Below are 23,540 nucleotides of genomic sequence, written 5' to 3' on the forward strand. Positions count from 1 at the left end.
TTTCCAGTGTGACGCTTTGACTTTCTCGATAGTTCGAGTCCAAATTCGTCGTTTCTGTTGCATCTCTTGGAAGAGGGTCATGGAGTAGGCGTCGTGTCGCCCGTGTTCCGCACAGCTCTCTTGCCACTTCCGGCGCAGGTAGTTAACCTCGATCTGCTGTTTTTTAAGGTCCGGGGTAAACCAGCGTTTAGAGTATGGTGTTGGTCGTAGATCGGGGGTGTATCTATCCACCGCCGTGGCAGTTGCTTCTGTGAGCCTTTCAACTGCCTCATCTAGCGCCGGTCTCGTTTTCACTTCCTTCCACGGGCCTATCTGTCGAACCACGTCTTCGGCGATCTTGGCCCAGTCCGCGCGGTCGTAGGCTTTCTTCGCCTTAGCGGCGGGCTGGCGCCGAGGTCTCAGGTTCCATTCCGAGTACGATGCGCGGTGGTCTGACCCGTAGTTCTCGTGGTAGAGATGGCACTTGATGAGCTGTTCTGGCCGGTTCGTGACCGTCTGATCTATAGTGGTGCTCTTCCCTGGATCGTTAAGGGGCCAGAATGTTGCTGTCCCTCGTGGCAGACAGCCGTGTAGGCCATGCGTTTGGAAGAAGTTGATCAATTCGCTCGCATCTTCAATAAATTGCGGTTGAATGTGGTTGGTGCCCCACGCCGGGTGGTGGCGGTTAAAATCACCGGAGAGGATGACGGTCGTTATCCTTTGATCCTCCTGGTTATTGGATATGATTGTGTTCTGTATTGCCGTGAGTGCTAGTTCCGCCGACGCCTCGTTGGGCGTGAAAAGCGGGACGCATGAGAGGTAAACCGAAAAGATAAGAAATTGAGATTCGGCCGTCCAGATTTTGATAGCTGTGACGTCCGGGTGGTCGCAGGCGATCTGTCGATGGGAAGAGGTTGAGGCTTTCCGGTTGACATAGATCAGACTGCGAAACCGACCTGCATCGGTCTCGGTGGTCGGTCGGTACAGCCGCCAGGCGCTGTGATTGACGTGTGTTTGATAGGTGGTGATAGACGGTTCTTGGATCAGGAGTACATCCAGATCCTGGCTCTGGTGGTCGTTGATGAGCGCTTCCATCCTAGGCCCCGATTTCATGATGTTTAACTGTAGTATGCGTAGGTTTGTCTCTAACATTGGGAGTTAGAGGTTGCCGGCGTCAGGCACTGGCGATCACTGGTTGGGTGTTCACCACCGCAGTCGAGGCATCGGGCTCTTACGCCTGGGGGGCACCGTTCCCGTTCGTGTTGGCCAGCGCAATGTCCACATCGAGGTGTTTCTTTGCAGGACCATGCGAAGTGTCCGAACCGTTGACACCGGAAGCATCTCTTTCTTTTTAGTTCGCAGCGTTCCACACTGCCGATAAATCTCTGGCCCACGATGAAGCCATTTTCTAGTATAAAATCGGTCCCTTCCGCGGTGTCGAACCAGATGCCGAGGGATGCGAACTTTCCTAGCGCCTTATCTTTCTTCTTAAGCCACGCGATCTCCTCAATCCGGAATCCTCGCCCGGTAAGGTCATTCTCTTCCGTGATTTTCTCGATCGCCTGGGCGTTTGCGTTTTCTAGGTCAAAGTCCTCTGTCGGAGTCCGGTGTACCACGACGCCGAACCGTGGCTTGACCAGTTTCGTGTTATTTCCTAACTCGTTCAGCCATTCGCTATTTTTGCGGGCCGCTTCCGCCGACGCTGGGTCCTTGAACCGGATCACATATCCGGTTTTCGTGGTGCCAACCCCAGCCACTTGGGCGTCTTGTGTGGGCGGTGTGCTCAACAGCGCCGTGCGGATGTGGGTGTTCGCGGTCTCCGTTGGGAGATATCGCCCAAAGGTGTTTTGTTCGCTGTTATCATTGTCTCTCGGGTCCACATAGGAGCGCTGGGTGCTGATTCGGATGCAGTTTTGATCCTTCCCCGGGCGTTGGTGGTTTTGTTGAGGAGGTGGGTGGCTCGCTGCTACTGTAGCCCACGATTTTGCTGCGAGTGATGATGATGGTAGCGCATCAATTTGCGCCCGTAAGGCTCGTACTTCCTCATGAAGTTTCTCGTTCTGGGTATGGAGGACGTGCTGGTCGTGCTTCACTTCTAACAATTCGTTCTTAGTGGATTGGATGAGCTCGGTTTGGTAGGCGATCGTTTTTTTTAAGCTGTCGATCAGTCGCCAGATTTCTCGAGTCGTGACGCGGCCATTGGTGTCTCCGGCGCTCGCGGTCTCGACGTTCGAGCGTGCTGCGGTGGTGTGGCCATCGCTAGGCCGGGTCTGTCTTCTGGTCCGAGGCGCGGTGGTCGGATTAAGGTTGTCTAACGCACCGGTCGTTGTCGTTCCTGGCGTGGTTGTGCGAGGGGGCTCGGGCCCTCCCGCATGTGGGTCTGCCATCTCTTCCGTTCGGTACACAAACAATTTCTCCGGTACAGGATCGATATTCTCCGAAAGCTAGGTACCCAACGGATCCAACCTGTGAAATCTTGGGCTGGTACCGGCTGGCTGGTACAGCGGCTGGTCCGCCTATACAGGATGGATCGAAATTGGTCTCACAAGTTACAGGATGCCCCACCGGTACAGCTATAATCGAAATTGGCTTCCATGCTTTGCGCAAGAAGATTGTTTCTGGAACCCTAACCCAAAACACGCTAGTCCTAACACGGATTGTATCGATGCAGGGGCTGTTACTTCAAAATTACGCAGTACTGTTATTTCAAAACACTGTTACAACCAGTGTACCTTACACTTGTAAGAAACAATGGATTGTCAAATGCATGGTTGCTAGGGAGAATCGTAGTGAGTTGTAAACATGATTAGAGAATGAAATACAGTATAGCGACACGAACTTAATATGAGAAAAAGGAGCAAGGATAAACTGATCATGCCTTGATAGCAAGATGCGTAGTTTCCCATTTCAGCAGCGTGTTGTCATTCGACACAGTATGAGGATGAGCTGGGCCTAAAACTCGTTGTTGCTTGACCACGCAGGTTCGAAGCAAATCAATTGCTTTAGCATGCTGGCCTGTAGATTCCCACGTGAAAGCTAGGTTGGCCATGCTCGTGAGCGTAGATGGATGGTCCGCGCCGAGTTTCGTCTTGCTCGTCTCCATGACCTGCACCTCGAGCTGCTCCGCCTCTTCCCATCGTCCCTGATTCCATAACGTCGACGCCAGGTTGGCTATGCTCGTCAGTGTGGAGGGATGGTCCGCGCCGAGTTTCGTCTTGCTCGTCTCCATGACCTGCACCTCGAGCTGCTCCGCCTCTTCCCATCGTCCCTGATTCCATAACGTCGACGCCAGGTTGGCTATGCTCGTTAGTGTGTCAGGATGGTCCGCGCCGAGTTTCGTCTTGCTCGTCTCCATGACCTGCACTAAGAGCTGCTCCGCCGCATCCCACCGTCCCTCCAGTCGGTATGCTACTGCTAACATTGCAGTGCTATTAAGGGTGTCTTCATCTTCAGCGCCGCCAATCTTCATTCTTTGCTTTCTTGACATAGCTGCCATATCCTTTGCATCCGAAATATTGCCACATTCTTGCGCATACCACGCCCCTCTGTAGAGTAGCGCGGCCCAGTTCCGGAATGAATCTTGCGATTTCGGTCGATGTAACACAGCTGACCTAACATGTGGAAACAGTGACCGGCATCTCTCCCAATTTTCATATTGACCGGTCGGGAATTCACCATATAGGATCTTAATGAAACGTTCCTTCCACTCCTCCTCCTGACTATAGGTTTTTGACCATGTGCGTACTGTTAGCTGCATAAGCCGATGCATCGTGAACACCGTGCTATTTCCGCCGGTATCAATAAAAGAATAATCTCTGAGAGTGGCAATATCGCTCTCAAAATCGTCATCTACGTCGGGTTTAGACGAGAAATCCGTATCCTCATCACTTGATGTGTTCCCAACGTCTTGCAGAAAAGCTAAAGGTTCGTGGTTTCTGTCCATGTCTTGCACCCGTAGAAGATCCTCTGGGATCCCCTACCAGTCGAAAAAGCTCATGAGAGACAGTAAATCAGCGGCAGACTGCCTGATTCGTCGAATATGGTCAAATGAAATTTGCCAACTCAGTAGGATCGAATTTTTTGCCTCCCAGTCTCGATGGATGTGTTTTCCCTCGTGATTAAGAAGCTTCGTGGCTTGACGATCACTCTGCCGAAGCTTTTCGAGGTATTGCAATGCCGAGCATCGGGGTGAACGGTGGGTGATGTAGCTAGCCGCTTGCACAATCGCGAGTGGCATGAACTCAAGTTCTTCGACTAGCTGAACCAAATCCTCTCTCTCTGCATATTCATCTAGCTTCTTCCGCATGAGAACTAGCGCCTCGGTTGTATTCATTGGTCGCACGTCGATCAGATTCTTCTTATGGCCAACGATCTCCAATGCTACTCCTTTATTCCGGCTCGTGATAATGATAGAGCCATTCGAACTTTCGAGAAGGTACCTTAGCGGTGGCTGCGTCGGGGCATGCCTCGGTGTGTTTGCTTGGGCCTCCATCCGGGTAGTTAATGGTTTCCGAAGGAGCTCGTCATCATGGACATTATCAAGGACAAGAATCCATTTTCCGATCTTCCCATCTTGCAACCAGTTCCCGAAGAGTTGGAAAATATTAGAGTTGCGATCTTGGCGCCCAGGGATCTTAGCACGGTCGGCAAGGTTGCGGAGACTTTCCTCGCAGCGCGCGGCATTACTCGCGTGAACCCAGAAAACCCAGGCGTCAGGCGATTGCTGCCGGACTCTGTAACAGTATTCGATGGCGATTCGAGATTTTCTTTGGCAAAGTCAGTCTAGAACAGACCGCCAAGGGCTAGCTTGGCCTCACCCAACTCCCCCTAGGCCAACGAGAACTATTCTAGCCTCCGGGATCGACAATTTTTCGTGGATTTGATCGAGGAGTTCATCGCGGCTGACAAAATCTGGATCATGCGGAAACGGCACGGTCGACAGTGGCTCTGGGCGGGGTTCCGGTTGCTCTAGGACAGAAAGCCACTATTAGTCCTTTATTCTGATCTTGACCCATTTTTTAGGTGATTAGAAACTCACCAGATGTATAGTATATGGGCCCGTGACTAGTACCCACCTGTAACCCCTGATTCTGGTCGCCAAACGATATAGAGGTCATTATCAATATACGATACAGACGATGTTCAGGTTTCGGGTAAAAGAAAGGTTCCGGGGCCCCATTGTTTAGTGCCTATCCTCAGCCTCACTCTCAGGTGACTTCGTGGGCACTACCGCGCTATGCAAGCAACTGTCTACGCCCTGTCACTCCGCCAGTCAATATCGGGATATTACCGCCCTGTCCCGCCCAAAGTCCTGATGGTGACGGAATGCGGGCTGCATTTTGCGGCATCGGCGATCTGGGCCGTAGTCATTTACTTGCTTAGAAATTTATCGCGAATGAATTCTAGGGTGGAGAAAGGCAGATTTAGAACGATTTTGTGCCGTGAGTGTTCGTCTCGTGGTGGCGGTCAAGGGGTTTGGAGTTGGAAAAACTGCGAATAACGTATAATTCAACACTTTGCTGTATTGGTCTTGTCAGATACTTTACATTTCCATTCTGACGGACAGAAATGATCTGCAGTCTAGCCAGATTGAGGCTAGGCAGTTTCACCATCGGCTTGGCGTTAGGGTTTGGGAGAGTTTCTCTGTGTAAAATGTGGAAGCCAATTTCGAATTTAGCTGTATTGTAGCATAGCTGTACCGGTGGGATAGCTGTACCGGTGGGATAGCTGTACCGGTGGAGTGCACGGATCCTATACAGCTGATCGTCCGAGACAACCACGAGGCGGGCGGTTGATACTATTGCGATATAAAACGTTATTGTGTGCCGAGCGAGAACTAACCCCGGACCGATGGCGGACCCACCCACGGGAGGGCCCGAGCCCTCCCCCACAAACACGCAAAGAGGGGCACGGCTTTTCACACGGGAAGACTTCGAACCGATTGTGCCTCGAAAGAGAAGAAGCCCTCGCAATGGAAATGAAGCAACTGCCATTGCGTACTCGAATCCCGAGTTTGCAGGTTCCGAAGACAATAACGGACGAGTGACGACCAAAGAGGTCCGACAGCTCATCAATAGCCTAAAGGAAATTATCACCAACCAAACCACGGTCATCGAGTCCACCAAGGCCGAGATCCTTGAGGTCAAACACGACCAGAATGTCCTCCGAGATCAGAATGAAAAGCTTCACGAAGAAATCAGAGCTCTGCGAGAACGAATCGAAACCCTGACACCAGCATCCTCAACCAGATCGTGGGCGGCAGTAGCAGCTGGTGGCGGCAGTGGCCTCACCCAACCGAGCCACCAACCGCCCGAGAGAGAACAGAGCTGTATCCGAATCAGCACCCAGAGATCGCTCGTGGACCCAAGAGACAACGACACTACTGACGGGAACACCTTCGGCCGATACCTCCCCACCGAGGTCGCCAATACCCACATCCGCACCGCGCTGCAGAATACCCCTACCACGCAAGACACCCAGGTCGCCGGCATCGGAACTACCAAAACGGGTTATGTAATCCGCTTTAAAGACCCAGAGTCGGCTGAAGTGGCCCGCAACAACACTGAATGGCTGAGCGAACTAGGGAATAGCACAAAGCTGGTCAAGCCACGATTCGGTGTCATGGTACACCGTACTCCGACAGGGGACTTCGACCTGGAAAACGCGAGCACTCAAGCTATTGCGAAAATTATGGAAGAAAACGACTTAGTGGAACAAGGTTTCCAAATCGAGGAGTTGGCATGGCTAAAACGGAAGGACAAAGTGTTAGGGAAGTTTGCATCACTCGGTATCTGGTTCGACTCTGCAGAGGGAGCCGAATACATGCTCAACAACGGGCTCGTTGTCGACCAAAGATACATCGGCAGCGTACAACGCCGCGAGATCAAGAAGAAGAGGTGCTTCCGGTGTCAACGGTTCGGCCACCTTGCATGGTCGTGCAAGGAAACACCACGGTGTGGGCATTGTGCGGGCCAACACGAGAGACAACGATGCCCCCCAGGGGTGAGAGCTAGATGCCTCGACTGCAGCGGCGAACACCCAACTGGTGATCGACAGTGTCCCACCCCCGCAACTTCCAACCCCCCTCAATGTTAGAGACAAATTTACGCATACTACAGTTGAACATGATGAAATCGGGACCAAGAATGGAAGCACTCATCAACAGGAAATGGATAGCGAGCTTCATGAGTGACCGACACGCCAACATTGGATTTGACGACTTCCGTACCGAGACACAGTCGCTAGAGAATGCAGGTCTAGCGCAAGGGTCGCCACTCTCCCCCATCTTATTTGCATTCTTCAACGCCGACTTGGTCGACCAGCCCGTCGACTCCCACGGAGGCGCGTCAGCATTCATTGACGACTACTTTCGATGGAGAGTGGGGCGCTCGGTTGAAGAAAACTTGGTCAAAATACAGTCCGAGGATGTCCCTCGTATCGAAGAGTGGGCGCGACAAACTGGATCCTGCTTCGCGGCGGAAAAAACCGAGCTCATCCACCTCACCAGAAAGAGGGGCCAGCACACGGAAGGACGAATCATCTTCGATGGAGCCGACGTCAAGCCGTCACCTACAGCCAAATTGTTAGGGGTGGTGTTCGACCAGGGACTTCGCTGGAAGGAACATGTCCAGCAGACCATCAAGCGCGCCACCAAAACAACAATCGCTCTGAGTGGACTACGACATATGCGCCCCGAACAAATGCGACAGCTTTACCAAGCGTGCGTTACGCCGGTAGTGGACTATGCATCGACGGTCTGGCATGACCCGCTCCGGGACAAGACTCACCTGCGACACTTGAACACTGTCCAGAGGGCGTCACTGATCCGGATTCTATCGGCATTTAGAACGGTAGCAACTATCACGCTAGAAATCGAAGCCTACATACTTCCTACCCACCTCCGTCTACGCCACCGAGCGCAGCGCACTATCGCGAGACTATACACTCTACCTCGCGACCATCCCATTTGGGGTGCTCTGTCAAGAGCCCAGAATCGAAGGAACCAAAGCCGAAGAGGCCACTTGGTCCACAGCTCCGCAGATCATGTCGGATCATACGCCCGCTTCCCATTAGCAGAAGCGCTGAAGACCATGGACGTCGACAGGCTCAATGAGCTGGAAACGATTGACCCACGCCCGCTGCCCCCGTGGCGCCCGGACGCCTTTACGGAGATCGAACTCGAACACGACCGGGAAACAGCCAGAGAAAGAGCAGAGGTTGCGGGCAACAGATCGGATATTGTCGTCTACTCGGACGCCTCCGGGCGCGAGGGTCATCTAGGAGCCGCCATCGTCGCACTCAACGACAATGATGAGGTGACGGAATCTCAACAGGTGCAGGTGGGGTCGATGGAACGGTGGTCAGTTCATGTGGCGGAACTTATAGGCATCTTCTGCGCGATCAGCATGGTGTTCAAATTGGCTCACCAACGCGCAATCGTTGGAAACCAAAGGCAAGCAACAGCAACAATCCTTTGCGACAGCAGATCCGCTTTACAAGCAACCCAGAACGTGAGAAATAGATCAGGGCAACGAATCATCCATGCAATCCTCCAAGCAGCCACCGAGGTTCAAGCAAGGCATGTGGCCCTCCGCCTCCAGTGGATGCCGGGACATTGTGGAAACGTTGGGAACGAGGCAGCGGATCGACTCGCCAAAGAAGCCGCGCAACCGGGCAAAACCCATCCTTTCCGGCCGCTGCTGACGAGAGAGAACGCCTTCCTCCGCGGCAAGATCCATGCTCAGTGGGAGCAGGAGTGGAATTCAAGCACCAAAGGCGCGCACCTACGGAAGGTGGACGGCGCGCTACCAGCGAGGCACACCAGAAAACTATACGGGAACCTGCCCAGGAACCGAGCATATTTGCTCACTCAGCTGCGCACGGGCCACAACTGGTTATCTACCTACGCCAAGAGACTCGGCTTCCGCAACGATGATCGATGCGAGTGCGGCGCGCAGGAGACGGTCAGCCACGTGTTGCTGGAATGTCCAAATCTACGAGACTTGCGGACAGAATTAAGAAGAAATGTCGGGGACGCGATGTACAGCGTGTCGAGTCTGCTGGGAGGCTCAAACGAAGGTGAGAGAGGTGAGCCAGACACCGTCTCAAGGGCGAAGACGGTTCAGGCCGTATTGGACTTCGCCGAGGCGTCACAGCGGTTTCGCAGTCGTGCGCCACAAGGGCAGCCTAACAACGGGAGCGGCAATGGGCCAGGGTAGGCCGTGACGAGGCTCTAAGTTCCTGTCAGAAAGTGGATCACTCTACATGTACATTATCCATGATTTATAGTTGTTGTATCCTGCATATCGTTCGCGAGGGGACAGGGTAAATGAATTCTACTACTACTACTACTACTACTAGCTGTATTGTAGTGTGTGGAATAAGACGATAAATATAAATTGGGGATAACCGTTGTCAAATCCAAAATAATAAAACGTTCAACCAAGCAACCATTGGCCTAAACAGGCCAAACTAACAGGGCCCATGGTTCATGTGGGGCAACAGGTAATCGTGCATACACAGCCAAGGTCGCGGTCGAAACGGTTACAGTTGACAAGGAGCGTTGTTCAACTGTAAAACATAAACGATATTTGACTTCCACTTAAGCAAATGGCAAAATCCTACAAAATGGGCTGCAGTAGTATGGTCCCGCGAGACCTGGGGTCCGGGACGTTCAGCCTTGGAAAGATCTTCGGACATTAGGCCGTTTGCTTTCAGGGAAAAGGACAGACCGCTCTCGCGTCTGTTGAGAGCAATACTCGTACTGTATTTCAGCCTCGAAGGCGCACTGAGATTACACAATATTTTAACGGGGAAGTAAGGCACCCGGTGGTAGACTATCTATCCTTGGCAAAGGCGGGTCGGTTGGTGGCAAACAGCTCACGTCTCTTAGCGCAAGATGCATTCGTTAGCGCCAAATAAGAGCGAACGATAAGAATACTCCCGCCCGCTAGTGCCAGTAATCAACCCCTGCATCACGGACATTACAAATATATCAAGGGTGTTCTACTCTACTGATCAGGGCTATTCTGTGTTCAAAGCCATAGTTGTGTCAAAGGTATATACACTAAGTAGACCCATAAGTAAATATCAACTATTCTGCTTACATCAACGACCGACCAGTCCACCCTAGCCTCCAAGTAGGCGAGTATCGTCCTACTTCGGAGTATGTCCCATCTCCCCGAGGGATGAATAGAGTCTAAGCTGCATTCTCAAGCACCGTATGCAGGATAACCCTCGAATAAGTGACGGTGCTGTAGGCCAGGACTAAGTGCATCACATAAAGACTGGGCCGCCAACCATTTACCATGCCCATCCTCTCCAACGGCCGAAGCAGATAAAAGGCAGCGCCAAAAGAATTCCAGATGGCGACTCGGCCGAAGTGTATTGCCAATAATGGGGGGCCTTGGAACGTCCCGGTCAGGGCGTGGATAGTTGGTATCAGCGAAAGTAAGCCCAACGAGACACAACTGTACGGGAAGCGGTACCGCGCTGCACAGATACTGGCATCCCAGACTAGGAAATCCACCAGAGTCCCGACAGCAACGGCGGTGAAGGCCGCTAGGTATCCGAGCTGGAGGGAAGGCTGGGTACGGAACAGCAAAACCACAGAAGGAATAGTAGTCGTCCAGATCAGGACCAAAACGCCTCCAAGCTCCAGCTTTTGCCACTCTGCCGCATCGCTGCCATGGGATGCGTTTAGGATACGATATACCAGGCTGGACAAGCACCAGAGGATGACGCCTGCACAAAAGACAAGCACCGACAGTGAGTCAAGAATCCCTCCCGGGGACGAGGGGAAGTGAAAGAGAAAGAATTGAATCACAAAGAGGTAAAAGTAAGAAAGGCCGAAGATGCTGATTATGGCAAGGATTGCACAGTCGCGCAGAGTGTGAGCTTGAGGACCAGCCATTACACTTGGGTCGTTGATCGGTTGGGTAGAAGGGGTTACCGCTGGATCGGACTGGGACCTGGAAGACGGTGCAGATGGATGGGTTGGTCTCTTGGATGTGGTCCAATCGGGTGTTTCGTCGCACCACACAGTAGGAGGTCGAGATGGCTGACGCTGAATGGAAACCATCTTAACTCCAGAGTTATCATGGGGGAGTCGGGCTATTTAATTGAGAAGCAGGAGTGGAGAAGACAAAGCGGCTAGTTTCGTTCACTTGGAATTGAACCACTGTACGTGTGTGTCCCCTGTCAGAATCCAATCCACGAATTTTGCCCAAGTATTTATAACTGCCAACTGTGATGGTCAATGAGTGGGTGGTTTCATTGATGGCAACATGGCCAACATGGCTTGTAGTTTAGAGAGGGTGTTTAGAGAGGGTGGTTAAATTCAGGTGGTAAACGGTTCCACCACAAATTTGGAGCGGTTGTTCATCAACACCTCGGAGGTCAGGCCGGCTTCGGAAAGACACATGTTTCAGCTGATATTAGGAATATTTTGATTTGATAATTGATTTTCCGAAATTGGTTGAGCACTTCACTTCCACAGCTCGAGCCTGCCATCATTTACGAGGTGGTTGGCTCTAGCTTTTCCCTGTTGGGATGGGAGTATTTACCCACCTATAAATTTCACGCCCATCAATTACTCATGGTTAAAGCTAGACCTCGCCACAACCGGTTCATGGGTAGGCAAAGCCCAACCGCACCCCCCAACCGCACCGCACCGCAAAACCGCATGGTTGGACCGCGGTCAACCGCAGAGAAACCGCAAATACATAACTAACCTAATTAGGCTATGCTAAGACGCATAAAAGTGCTGACTGATATCAATTCAGACACTTGTTAACAACTGTTTTGGTTTGCAAGGACTAGCATGGCAGTTCCTGGCGATATTCATATATCAGGTTAAGGAAATCTTGTTTAACTCGATTGTATTACAGACGCGCTCGAAATCAGTTTCACCAATTTGTTCTCTTTGATTGCTTCTCAACCTCTATTTTTATTGACGCTAGGCCTAACGTAGCTAGTGAATATTAATTGCCCTGTTCCTATTCGATAGTAATTGATGGGCTAGGCCAGATGTAGGCCAAGGTGGGTCTAGCCAAGACTTAGGAAAGAACCAAAGAGAATAAAATGGTGAAAGTAATTTCGAGCGGACCTGTATGTAGAATCTAGATCTAGGATTACAAATTTCTCAACTGTTTGGCCTGTTTGCCAAACCGCGGTCTACCCGCAGTTAACTAAGTGCGGTTTCTGGATGTGGCCTAACCGACCGCAGTTAGGAAAATCCCAAACCTCAACCGCATTTTCGTGGTTACCTAACCGCACCGCAGCGGTCAGACCGCGGTTGGTGCCGAGCTCTAGGGACAACTATATCACATGACGATGATGCGGAGAATCTGCTGCCCAGAGCTGGGTCGTGGATCGACACATGCTTGGATGGCGGCCTGGTTGTCCGTGAATATGGTCACTTTGCGGGCTGGGGCTCTCGCAATAGCGACGAGCTCTCTCACCAGGTCATCTTTAATATGCCTGAGTCCGAGTAGGATGCCCTTGAGTTTAGCCGCGTAGACCGTATCCTGATCGTCAAGCCTGGCAGTGTTCCCTTTGAGCATCGCAAGTTGGGCGCAGAAGAGGTAGGAGGGCAGCAGTGTGGGGAAAGGAGAAAGAAATGTTCAGAGGGGAAATAGGAAAGACAAAACCTTACAGTGCATGGCAAGGAAAACACGAAGAGTAAAATGGAGATCGATCCACCCACCGGGGTAGGACTGGCTTTGTAATACGTATGAAGCATGGATGGTAATTAAGAGACATAACCAACGAGGAAATACCGGTGCAATATAAGAAGTGAAAGGGCAGTTGATGCAATGTGCCAGGATGATCCTTGCAAGGCTAGAGGAGGCGCACGAAAGATGACAAAAGCACGATAAAAGAACGTGATCAGGAATCCAACCAAAAGCCAATGAGACATAGGCTTGGCGTGAAAGTTGGCTGTGTGTGTCGCTGTGTTGTTGGCAGCGTTAGAAGCCGGGGTCGCGCAGGCGCGCGGTTTGTAACCCTTTTCACTCTGTTCCATCGTTTCAGGGCAAATGAAATCCATCTATCCGTCTGTAACTAGTTGTACTTTGCAGATAACTAGGGCCTTAGTAGAACACGCCTAGGAAAGACTTTATTGCTTCTGGGGCCTCGGGTCAATTCAAGCCTATCATCTGGGCTGCGATACATACAGATTTTCAAAAGCTCGGTGTTTCGAGAACTGCAATCGCAAGTTGAATCATATTTTCTATAAGTTTTCGTCATATTTCATTATCCAGCATTTGCTTGCTTGCTGCTATTCAGAGGGCAAAACTAAGAGAAGCCAATACACTCCATTCTATTTCACTGATAACACGCCCCAGCCTTGAATCATGAATAGGCAGAAAATCGTGAAATTTCCAAAATTTCCGGCATGTCTGGGCATGTGGCAGCAGGATTGTCTGCTTTCGGTTGGGTAACTGATCCTGTGCCTCTACTGGACCTACCAATTCGCCGAAAGCAAAATCGGTGTAGATAACAGCTGATTGCAAATAGCAAACTAGCACCGGAAATGCTCCCCACAATTAATCCCACACCATGGCTCGACAAGGCCCGAGATGCGCGAGAACCATCCATCGTCAATTCTTCTACTGGATTTTTCGTGGCGGTCGTAGTCGCCGGCACCGTTGTGGTTGAATCCATGAGCTGGCTTTTGGTGATCGGATTGGGCGTGCTCAAGTCTAAGTCGTCGGATTTGAGGGCGTTTCGCGTTGTTTGTGTAGGCTGATAATGACGAGAATGTTCAATCAAATGCGAAGAAGTTTCCAGATTCCCTGTCACATAACTACCGATTTCCATTGGTTTCGACCGAGACACAGCACGTAAAGTTCCCGGGAATGTAGCTTTATCGAAGGAACCCATTGAAGTTTGGCCAGAAAGGCTTTGGAAGTCTTCTAGTGAAGATGAAGACTTCATCGAAGTAACTTCAGGCGGCTGGTGCAAAGTGGCTTGGCCTGAGGGAACATAAACGACAAATTCAGTGCTTCCTGTAAAATCATGATCGGATTTCACTGATGACACTGCATATTGTGATAAATTCGGGCCATCGTTGGCTGTTTTCACGATGTCAGCTTCAGCTACACTGAAAGGCAACGTGCGAGAGCTCTGTTGCTCTTGAACTATTAGTCCGCTGCTCCCTAGCTCATCGTCAACCTTGAGATATCCGGTTATACCATCGTTCTTTTTACTAGTAGTGCTGTGGGTGCTTGACCAAGTGACGGTAAAAGTGTCTATGTCTGTCTCCGGTGGAATCAATCGAAGCGGCGAGATCCTACTTTGGGCTGTTGGGCTTGAAAGGTGTAGCGTAGTCAATTGCAGAAAGCCTGTAGCTCTTGGAGCATTAATATCGGACGTTGTGACAGTATTAGACGAAATTCGCAGTGATTGGCTATAAAAAGATCTCAGCAACCACGCTCTTTCAAAACTAGCCAAACAGTCCTTGATTGACCAACGCTTTCGGTATTAAATTCTGGGGTTCTGAATTCAACATTTCTTTCTGGCATTTCCTGGGTGATAGATTTATGCTAAGAGTTTGGACAATCCAGAACAAAATGTGGTATTTGAAAAGTCAGCCTTTGCTAGGAAATAACGCAGACTAAATAAGCCTATTGTGGTATCCGCATTTTTGGAATCGTATGGGGTCGATGAATACTTCTGCCGGACTTTTAGGGTTCCACTGCAATTTGTTCCAGATCTCCGTGTCTGCCATTCAATAAATTTATGTAATTTGTTGATGCCCGAACCATGAACACTATCCAATAAAGCCTAACATAGCGGGTGACGTGACCCCTCAAATTACACCTTGTACTAACCAACTCGCCATTTAGCCTTCGCTCTTATAGACATGTCCCGCGCAGGTTGATTCATTGAAAAGTAGGGGTAAGATAGCCATTGAGGCCTTTACTTTAATGTCAAATAATCCACACAAGTGGATGATCAGCTACACTTGGCTTTAAATGTAGCCCCAACCGGTTAGTGCTCAATACTCTGCCTATCTGGCGCATTCGAGTTATCTACTAGTTCAGTACAAATTTATCTTCATGTTGCTTGAAGTACACTGAAAACTTAATGAATCGCCTTTTCCGGGTTTTCATAAGGCCCGAAGTATACAAAGGCGGGGCACTGCTTTGACATGGCTTTTCGATATATATGTTTATCCAAGCCCTTATTTCTCGGCGGATGGTTCTCGTGAGAGTTGATGCCCTCAAAGCCTGCTACAGCCTATCACTCAAACCAAAGAGGAAATCCCACTGCTTAATTAAGGGTGTTACTTTCTGATGGGCTGTATCTCTCTTTTCTGTTTCAGTATTTGAAAATATTAGTTACACTTGTTTGGGAATGTCTACCGGAATAGCAGACCTCGTCGAATATTGAGGACCACGATTTGAAAAGCCCTCTGGTATCGTAGTACGTATCCCCGCAATCACAGCGGGTATTTTATCTCATCAGCTATAAGAATAGCTTCATATGGAACGTTGAGCCAGGAATATGGATACGTCTTTTGTTCTCACACCGTAAGACAGAGCGCTCATGCCTTTTCTGAAACCACTCATTTGGTTCATCTTCATGGTCATTTTTTCTCTGGTTAGTGGCTTTTGTTAAGCTACTGGGACTGATGAATAACCTAACTACTCTAGACATTTGGCCTTGTAATTCACTCTGCTGAGTATAGAAGTAGGGTCAGTGACACTAAGGATATTGCGAGCCTGATCTTGGACTAATAGAATTGAAGCGACATTCGTTAGGCACTTCTCATAGTCGGTCCCAGCGATGGGAGCTCTCTGGTGCAAGCCGTGGTATGCCTCATCAGGCTCGTTTATTGAATCGTCTTATCAAAGTTATCAGCGCTTGCCATCCACCAATCTAATCGATACCACACTCAACATCGACGGCGCCACAGATCGCATTAGCTTCACGAGGGACCATCTGGTAACTTGGGTACCGGGATCATTAATTGTTCGGTTCCACTTGTTTACCTTCAAATTGGCTAATGTATGTAGAAATATGTACTTGGTGAAGGCCAGTGTACAAGACTAGTAGCAAGAAAACGTTTAGAAAGCATTGATGAGCCAACTACGATGATGGAGAGGACGACACTATTGCGGGCAGTGCAGTATGTAGGCCGTACTAGGATAAATGAAATCATCCATCTATCCATGCTGTAAAAATATCTGTGTACAGTGGAATTCGAAATCAGTTTTAACTTTAAACTCTTCCGATTTAATTCCCAGATCCTAAGTGGAGACACCCTTATCTATTTTTAGCTCTTCCCCTGTTAATCCATGTGGGGCCGTATTGTATTCCCTGGTAACCACCATAAGTCATTGTTATAGTACTGTAATCCTTGTACAGTAGAAACCGATGGAATCCGTCGTGTAAATAGATCAAACAAAAGAGAATCTTCCATATCGCCTGATCAGTTCAGTTTGGAGAGGACCAAAATACAGCTTCAGAATTCATGTTTGCGTCTGCTGTACTGTATGTAACAAATCTGGGAATATCTTTCATTCTCTCTGTCTTAGTCGGTTTTTTACGTGCAGCCTTCGCCCACATCCTTTCGCATTCAAAAGAAGCCTGTGGTGACGCTATAGAGAATTTATCCTGGTAGGCAACTTGTTTCCCTACAGTATAGGTACATATCTATTGTTATAGTCGAGCTAGCACAGGATGCTCCGTTCCTTGCAACCGCCATATTTTTGAGGTCCGCAGCTTCAGATGGGCCACTAAGCTCCCAGGAACTGCGATACCACCAAGTCACGTGCGATTCCTAATACCCAACATGCCCCAGACCTTTAGACCAAAGTAATTTGATTTGCTACGGTGTGTCTCTGGTGCACCCTTGTACACACTTTTAAGAGATTCTCGAGCCCCACCTGCCAATATACACTAGTCTGCGTTGGAAATCCTTCCGAGTACCCCTGTTATTTAGATTCATATTGCTTCTTATGTATATTATGTACTGATTAATTCCAGGCATGTTTTTACTGTAGGTCACTACATCTGTTACCTCGTTATCCTCCTGGAGACGTATCCTAGAATTCAATCACAAGTTGTCGAACTGAAAATGGCCCCCAATCTAGCTCCTTCCGAAGATGAGTTTTATCTATGACATGATTCAGATGTTACGAAACATCCAGCCTCAAGTACCCAAGTGGCCATGACAGCCAATCATCCACCAACAGCACCGGGTCACACGCAAATGGGTATAGCACGGGATCCCGCGAAGGATCCAGAAAACCACTTCGACTTGGGAGCCGAAAATCGCAACGAATTCCATTGGTAGAAAGTCGCAGCCAATTATGGGTAATCGGGCTTCGGATTTATGTATACTTTTCTCCAAAGTGAGTAGAAGTATACTTCCTGCGAAACAAATGTATTTCTCGACTTGTAACCAAATCACGCTAGTCCTTATCTTGAGTTGTTCGGTATGAAGGCTCATGAAGCTCGCTCACATACTCTATTTGCAACGATTGGTTGACTATTGAAAAATATCTTCTTCTACAGTATGTGTTCTTCAAATACAACGTCGAATGATTCTGTTGACTCAAGCAAGGCCATATCTCAAGAGGTCAAGAATGAATAATTGACATGACTGGAGGTTCTCTCGAGACCATCCTTTCTTCAGCCTCACTTTTCCCATGCTCTCATTTGCCCCGTTGGTATTCGAATTTCTTGAATTCAAATGGCTTGTATTCAACTGTGGAAAGGGGTAGCGCTTGTCTGAGGCTGGACGACACACTCAAATACTTTCCCATAGTCGCTATACATAATTCAGCAGCAAACGCTGGATATGCTTTCAAGAGATCGTAATCAATCCCCGGGGTCAGCCCTCCTTGAATTTCTCGCAGGTTTTTCACTATCAGTTTCTTCGCTAGCTTCCTAATATCTCGGTAGTCGGCATTTGTTGAATAGAGTTCCTTGATTACCTGCGCCAAGATTTGCTTTTCGGTGCAATTTTCAAATGAATCTCGAAAGTTCTCTTCTGCTTTGATCTTCAGATCTTCGACCATGAAGTAATCAGCTTCTCCATACATGCGGAGATGGAAGTAGCATGGGTGACAATCAGTCAATGATTCGTCGATAGCGTCCATTTGCTCGCTGGAGCCTGTCAGGGGGTCCTCGCCAGCTACTGAAGTCTTTTTGTTCACTGAGCATTGGTTCATAAGACTCGCTGTAGGTTGATTTGACAGTGACATTGCAGTTTCACCAACGGCATTCTCTTCAGCTGAAAGGTTCTCCATGTCATCTTGGTCTTTTTGAGAGAGTCGCAAAGCCTCTTCCGAATGCCATGTATCTGATTCTGGTATTTTGTCGCTATCACTTGGTAAAATCTGAACTTCGGTCATATTATCTTGAACTGTGTAGTCTCCCGTGTAAAGAAACTCTAGCATCTTCTCGACTAGTGTCGGGCTTCTAGTATCCAAAGTAACAGATCCCTGGGATTCCCATGAGTCAGTCACATAACCTTCGGTCTGAGTGTTCCACAAGATTCTGCCTGAATTTACAGTACCTCGAAAGAACCACAACAGGCGCTTTGAAAATACTTGGATCTGGGACACAGAACAAGCTTATGAGCTGGGAAGACTCGATCTTGGCAAAGAATCTTGAGATCGCTGTAATCGGGGTTGAGGTGGAGGCTTTGTGAAGGTGAGCGGAACTCAAAGTAGAAACTTGCCATTATTCTAGAGAATCTTAATATTTCTTACCTAGCAATGATACCCAAAACGACATCTTGGTACTGTCTCTCTTGCATCTTCTCTTGAATGACGGTAGTGGGCTTAGGGGGCTCAGGAGCAGGATCACTGTCCGTTGATGACCTTGATGAACTGTATCTTCTGTTTCTCCTGTTGACCATAGTTTGGAAATAATAGGAAAGACCAAAAATTAGTCGGTTTAGCGGACGTACGGCGAGACAGCAAGTAAACTATATGTCTCTGAAATTTGCGCGCCAGATGCACAGCTGCCCGACCCCGCCTTTTGGTTGAACAACACCAGCAAGTCGTCTTCGTGACTCACCGCTGGACTGATAGGAGGGATCTCTTAGGGATTCGATGTATCATATATCAGGCAGCTCGCTCCGGTAAGATTCATCGTTGTTAGAAGGGGTGTGGGTCATCCCCCAAAGGCAGAAAATGCCAGTGAGGACTCTATTGACATGGTCATGTGTTAGCTTCCACCAAGGATATGGTCAGCAAGTAGAGAAAGTAGTGGCTGACAGGCTAAATACTCTGACAAGTAGGTGCATAAGTAGTCTGTGGATACAGCACAGTAAGCAAAAACCGTGTCACTTTTCTTGAGCTCTCCAGCTCTTTTGTTTGACTCATTTGCATTGGGATGGAAAGTTCAAGTTACTTTTGGATTCCCAATATGGTAACAAGGGTACAGTATTTCGTGAAAGGCGAATGATGGATTGGGACTAATACAGGAATATTAATATTCCGGATTTATCCCTGATACGATACAGACCAGTTTACATTTTGAAGTGGGGCCGAGGAATTTCTCAGGAGAGTGCACCGGTTTCGAGACATACTGTAACTGAGCAGAGAGGTGAGCAAAGGTGAGCGATGGATTTGCTTTCTATCATGATCTGGCGATTTCCTCCCCCCCACCTCCTTTATCTACTGAAACCTTCCTCGAGCAATGTCCTCATCTCCCACCGTCGGTTCACAACATGGCGCCAAGACTCCCTCTCTCAAAGCTCGAAATGATCCATCACATGATATTGAGCAATCACAAAGCGCCTCGCAAATGGCTAAAGCTGCTGAATGTAGTAAGCGTTCCATCATCAACATCAGCAATAACCTCCGCCAGTTTGGAAATGTCAGAGCACCTGCTACTCGAGTCGGTCGACGACGAAGCATAACTCCAAGGATAAAAGAACTGTGTGATCACCTTCTCGAAAAGACCGGGCTATATGTGACGAGATGGTAATCTTTTTATGGGACGGGTTCCGCGTCCAGGTCACAAATTCGAGCGTCAAACGCGCTCTTGCTTCGGTCGGTTGGTCGAAGTAGGTGGCTCGACAGAACAGAATGCGGATTTACGAGATTTCTATATGCATAGCCTGTTGGGCTTTCAGTCCTAACATTTGATCTAATGAGTCTGTGTGTGATAACGAATCAGGTTCCGAAGGACGGGCTGGTCTCCGTTAGGCACGGCACCATTGCAGGTAGCCAATTTCCATCGTGTCCAGCGGTACCAGATACTGCCCGCATATAGTCAAGATGGAATTGTATTCTCTCGTGTATTCCAGGGGCCAACGGATGCTGCAGTCTTCGGGGACTTCATTGACCAGCTTCTTCATACTATTTGCTACGATCATGTTTTCCACAGCAGCTTCTTGTAAGAAGTATAAGGAATCCTTGCCTACTTCTCAATACAACTCCAGATACTGCAGTTGCTCATACATTAGAAACAGGCCACAAAGTAATGATTTGTATCTACCACTATTTAGTAGAACTCTTAGGCTGTCGGCGCTTATCGCGTACGTAAACCACAGTAGGTAAACCACTTCGAGGGCACCGGCGGCTGGTTTCGAAAATAGATGAAGCGGCGATTAAATCACTAAGCTTGTGGTATCCATATGTGCGAGAGTCAAAGTCAGGATATTTGTTTGTGAGGAGTTGACCGACATCAGAAAGCTTAGCCCATCCATCGTCATCGCAGGATGCTTCTACAGTTGTTCGCAACTGGTCTGCGAAGTGTTTCTCTTCGGGAGCTTGTTTAGTTGCTGATGAATTCTCAGGTGCGATCACACTATTAGCATGAGGTAGAAGCTCATCAAGATGTACGAGGTTTTCAGTGTAGATAAATTTATCGCAAGCAGCAACGAAAGGCTTAGGCGTCCTCTGCTCGCCGAGTCCGTACACGATGGGTCCGGACTCACGAATACGAGCAGCTAGCCGGATAAAGTCACTATCGCTTGAGACAAGACAGAACCCATCATATCGGCCAGAATATAAAAGATCCATCGCATCAATGATCATAGCTGAGTCAGTCGCATTCTTGCCGTGGGTATACGCGAATTGCTGGATTGGTTGAATTGATTGTTCAAGGAGCTTGTCCTTCCAACCCTTCAGAGCTGGGCTGCTCCAGTCTCCATAAGCCCGTTTAGCATGAGCTGTACCATATTTCGCAATTTCGGAGAGAAGGTGACTAATAAGAGAAGGCCGCGCGTTGTCCGCATCAATGAGGACTGCGAGTTTGGTGTCACCAATCATCACGGTGAAAGTGTATGGAATAAGGTGGTGACTTTACAGTTACAAGATAGATACTTTGTCTTCCTGTTGCCATCACGTGGATATATTTATGAGTTTTGTTTTTATAAACAAAAGTCATGACGACGTATATACGTTATTGATTATTAAGAGTGTAAGGGTTTCAAGGTTTGGAGCAAGTATAGCGGTGAGTGTTTCATGCGAGATAACATGGATTTAAGTATCGCTGGTCGCGGTGAAATTGTGATACTTGTATAGGACTCAACCCCAACCCTTTTATCGCATCCGGAGTCATCTAAGTTAACCAGCTGATACGACTGAAAATCCGATAAACTATGTAGATACCATTCTCGCAAATCGGCATTGCGCTCCCTCGCTTGCTACCGAGTGCTCTTTTTAGACCAACCTTTGGCAACAAGGGCTCGTCTGATGCTGGAGTTTGTGACTAGGGTGCGGAATTCATCCCAGAGGAAAACAGCCATCTCATCGAGGTATAACCCGGGCTTTTCAGACAGGTGTTCAGAGAGGGCTTCGATCATCAGTGGTGTTACAGTCCGTTTCCGTCCTATTCGAGTTGGGGGTGCATGCACACTTCCAAATTGCCGTAAATTTGCGCGAACGTTCTGGAGAGATATACGGGTGAGTAGGCGGTATGGCAGAGAATTACCACTGTATGGGATTTACCAGTAATATACACAAGGCAGGGTCCCACCTGCGTCCTGTAAAATATAAGGTCTATTCTTGGAAATCATGGATCGACCACTATTCCAAATGTGCACTAGTGTGTTTCAGATTAAGGTACGCGAATTAAGTCGCAAGAGTGTGGAGTTAAAACTAATTTCGAATTCTACTGTACTGTAAAGCATGTTCGTCTGATATAGTGGGATTGCTCTAGGCTTCCTGGGTGGTGAACTGCGAGCCTCACGTGATAGTGCCTGAAAACGCTGGAAGATTCTAAACAACAATTTTGATGAGCCCCAAGCATAATACATGGAGAATGACTATAGATAATCTGCACTTAAAATATCGCTACCGGCGGTACACAATGTATATTAACGTATTCGTGGACGCTTGGCTGTCCACATCAATGATTTTCTACCTAACTGTTGTAATTCAGAGGTATACTACTTATTTATTCAGAGGGAAACATGAGGCTATATATACACCAAAGTCCAAGTTGATACAGGTGAAATTCAGGAGGATCCCGATACAGAAATGGCCCCAGAATGGATAGATAATCTTTATTATGTTGATACTACTGGGGATGTTATTTAAATTCAATGAATTAGATGGACAGGTTGGAAAAGTTATCATTGCGCCCGGGTTATCATTGCGCCCGGGAACCCGGACACCGCCTGGTGGCCGCGTTCGACGACCCGATTATATGATGAAGATGAGGCAAGCGCTCAAATCACGGGGCCAGGCATAGCGGACGAGATCATGGCCTTACCACAGGCTACCTCTCCGACTCCAGAAAGGCGCTCTAAAAAACTAAGGAAAGCATGATATAATATAACCACGCCATCAAGATTCAACAAGTGAATATTAAGTTTATCAAATTGCTTAATTGTCTCTTCGATGTTATGTTTGTTATTCATCAGTTATTTCCTCTCCCATTGGTCAATCTTCGTTTACATGTAACTCGACATCAATCCACACGGTTCAATGTTTCCTTCACCCTTTCCGTCTCCACTTTCCAATTATTCGTTTCAGGGCCGATGCGCGCAATGCGCGCGTCTTCCAGTTATAGATACAGGTCTAACCCTAATGCATGAGTAGTGCGTATCAGGATGACAGGACAATACCATCAGTACAGTGGATCCAACACTTCGACATATAATGCAGAACCTCGTGAAGTATGATCCGTCTCTATACCCCAACGAATACACACCTCATATACCAGGGCTCAGGACCCTTGACCAAACTTCGTCGAGACTTGCGGCGCTACGTCACACCTACTCGTAGAAACCCAGGCGCACAAAACAGCTCGTGCAAGCATGACGAGGTCCTCAGTGGGTTGATTATTCGCAGCGACAAGAGGGTGCTATAAATATCTTAGTAATATCCAGTAAATGCGATGCGACACTTCTGGCTACTTCACCTTTCTCAATGATTCAATGGATTCCGTCGAGGCTGCTGATAAGAATCCGAAAGCATCTGAGTCGACTGGCCACCGATTTAAATCATTAACTCCGGCAATTCCGACATCCTTCTCGTGCTTTTGCATAAGCGCCATAGTAATTCTAGGAATAGTATTGGCGTATATTGTATTGGTCTCAGTCTGTGAGCATTCTGAGCATTGATCCAAGCAGGCTGTGAGAA

The 23,540-nt window shown here is 48.6% G+C and overlaps 5 protein-coding genes across 5 annotated transcripts; 1 reads left to right on the forward strand and 4 right to left on the reverse strand.

The window, feature by feature from the left end:
* Window positions 1-5,829: 5,829 nt before the first annotated feature.
* On the forward strand, window positions 5,830-9,197 carry PGRI_095740 (reverse transcriptase; the record flags this gene model as incomplete). The annotated part of the gene is made up of 2 exons (XM_040797287.1): window positions 5,830-6,981; window positions 7,098-9,197. 2 exons carry the CDS (start codon window positions 5,830-5,832, stop codon window positions 9,195-9,197), a joined length of 3,252 nt encoding a protein of 1,083 aa, XP_040643679.1.
* A 980-nt stretch (window positions 9,198-10,177) lies between these two features.
* Window positions 10,178-11,059, reverse strand: PGRI_095750 (Hly-III-related protein; the record flags this gene model as incomplete). Its single annotated transcript, XM_040797288.1, has 1 exon — window positions 10,178-11,059. The coding sequence occupies one exon, from the start codon at window positions 11,057-11,059 to the stop codon at window positions 10,178-10,180; it is 882 nt and encodes a 293-aa protein (XP_040643680.1).
* Window positions 11,060-12,302: 1,243 nt separating this feature from the next.
* Window positions 12,303-12,542, reverse strand: PGRI_095760 (uncharacterized protein; the record flags this gene model as incomplete). The annotated part of the gene is made up of 1 exon (XM_040797289.1): window positions 12,303-12,542. One exon carries the CDS (start codon window positions 12,540-12,542, stop codon window positions 12,303-12,305), a length of 240 nt encoding a protein of 79 aa, XP_040643681.1.
* A 5,103-nt stretch (window positions 12,543-17,645) lies between these two features.
* On the reverse strand, window positions 17,646-18,392 carry PGRI_095770 (uncharacterized protein; the record flags this gene model as incomplete). The annotated part of the gene is made up of 1 exon (XM_040797290.1): window positions 17,646-18,392. The coding sequence occupies one exon, from the start codon at window positions 18,390-18,392 to the stop codon at window positions 17,646-17,648; it is 747 nt and encodes a 248-aa protein (XP_040643682.1).
* A 2,055-nt stretch (window positions 18,393-20,447) lies between these two features.
* On the reverse strand, window positions 20,448-21,221 carry PGRI_095780 (uncharacterized protein; the record flags this gene model as incomplete). Its single annotated transcript, XM_040797291.1, has 1 exon — window positions 20,448-21,221. The coding sequence occupies one exon, from the start codon at window positions 21,219-21,221 to the stop codon at window positions 20,448-20,450; it is 774 nt and encodes a 257-aa protein (XP_040643683.1).
* Between the last annotated feature and the right edge of the window lie 2,319 nt (window positions 21,222-23,540).

The sequence above is a fragment of the Penicillium griseofulvum genome (assembly GCF_001561935.1).
Source record: "Penicillium griseofulvum strain PG3 chromosome Unknown contig_20, whole genome shotgun sequence".
NCBI classification, from domain to species: Eukaryota; Fungi; Ascomycota; class Eurotiomycetes; order Eurotiales; family Aspergillaceae; genus Penicillium; species Penicillium griseofulvum.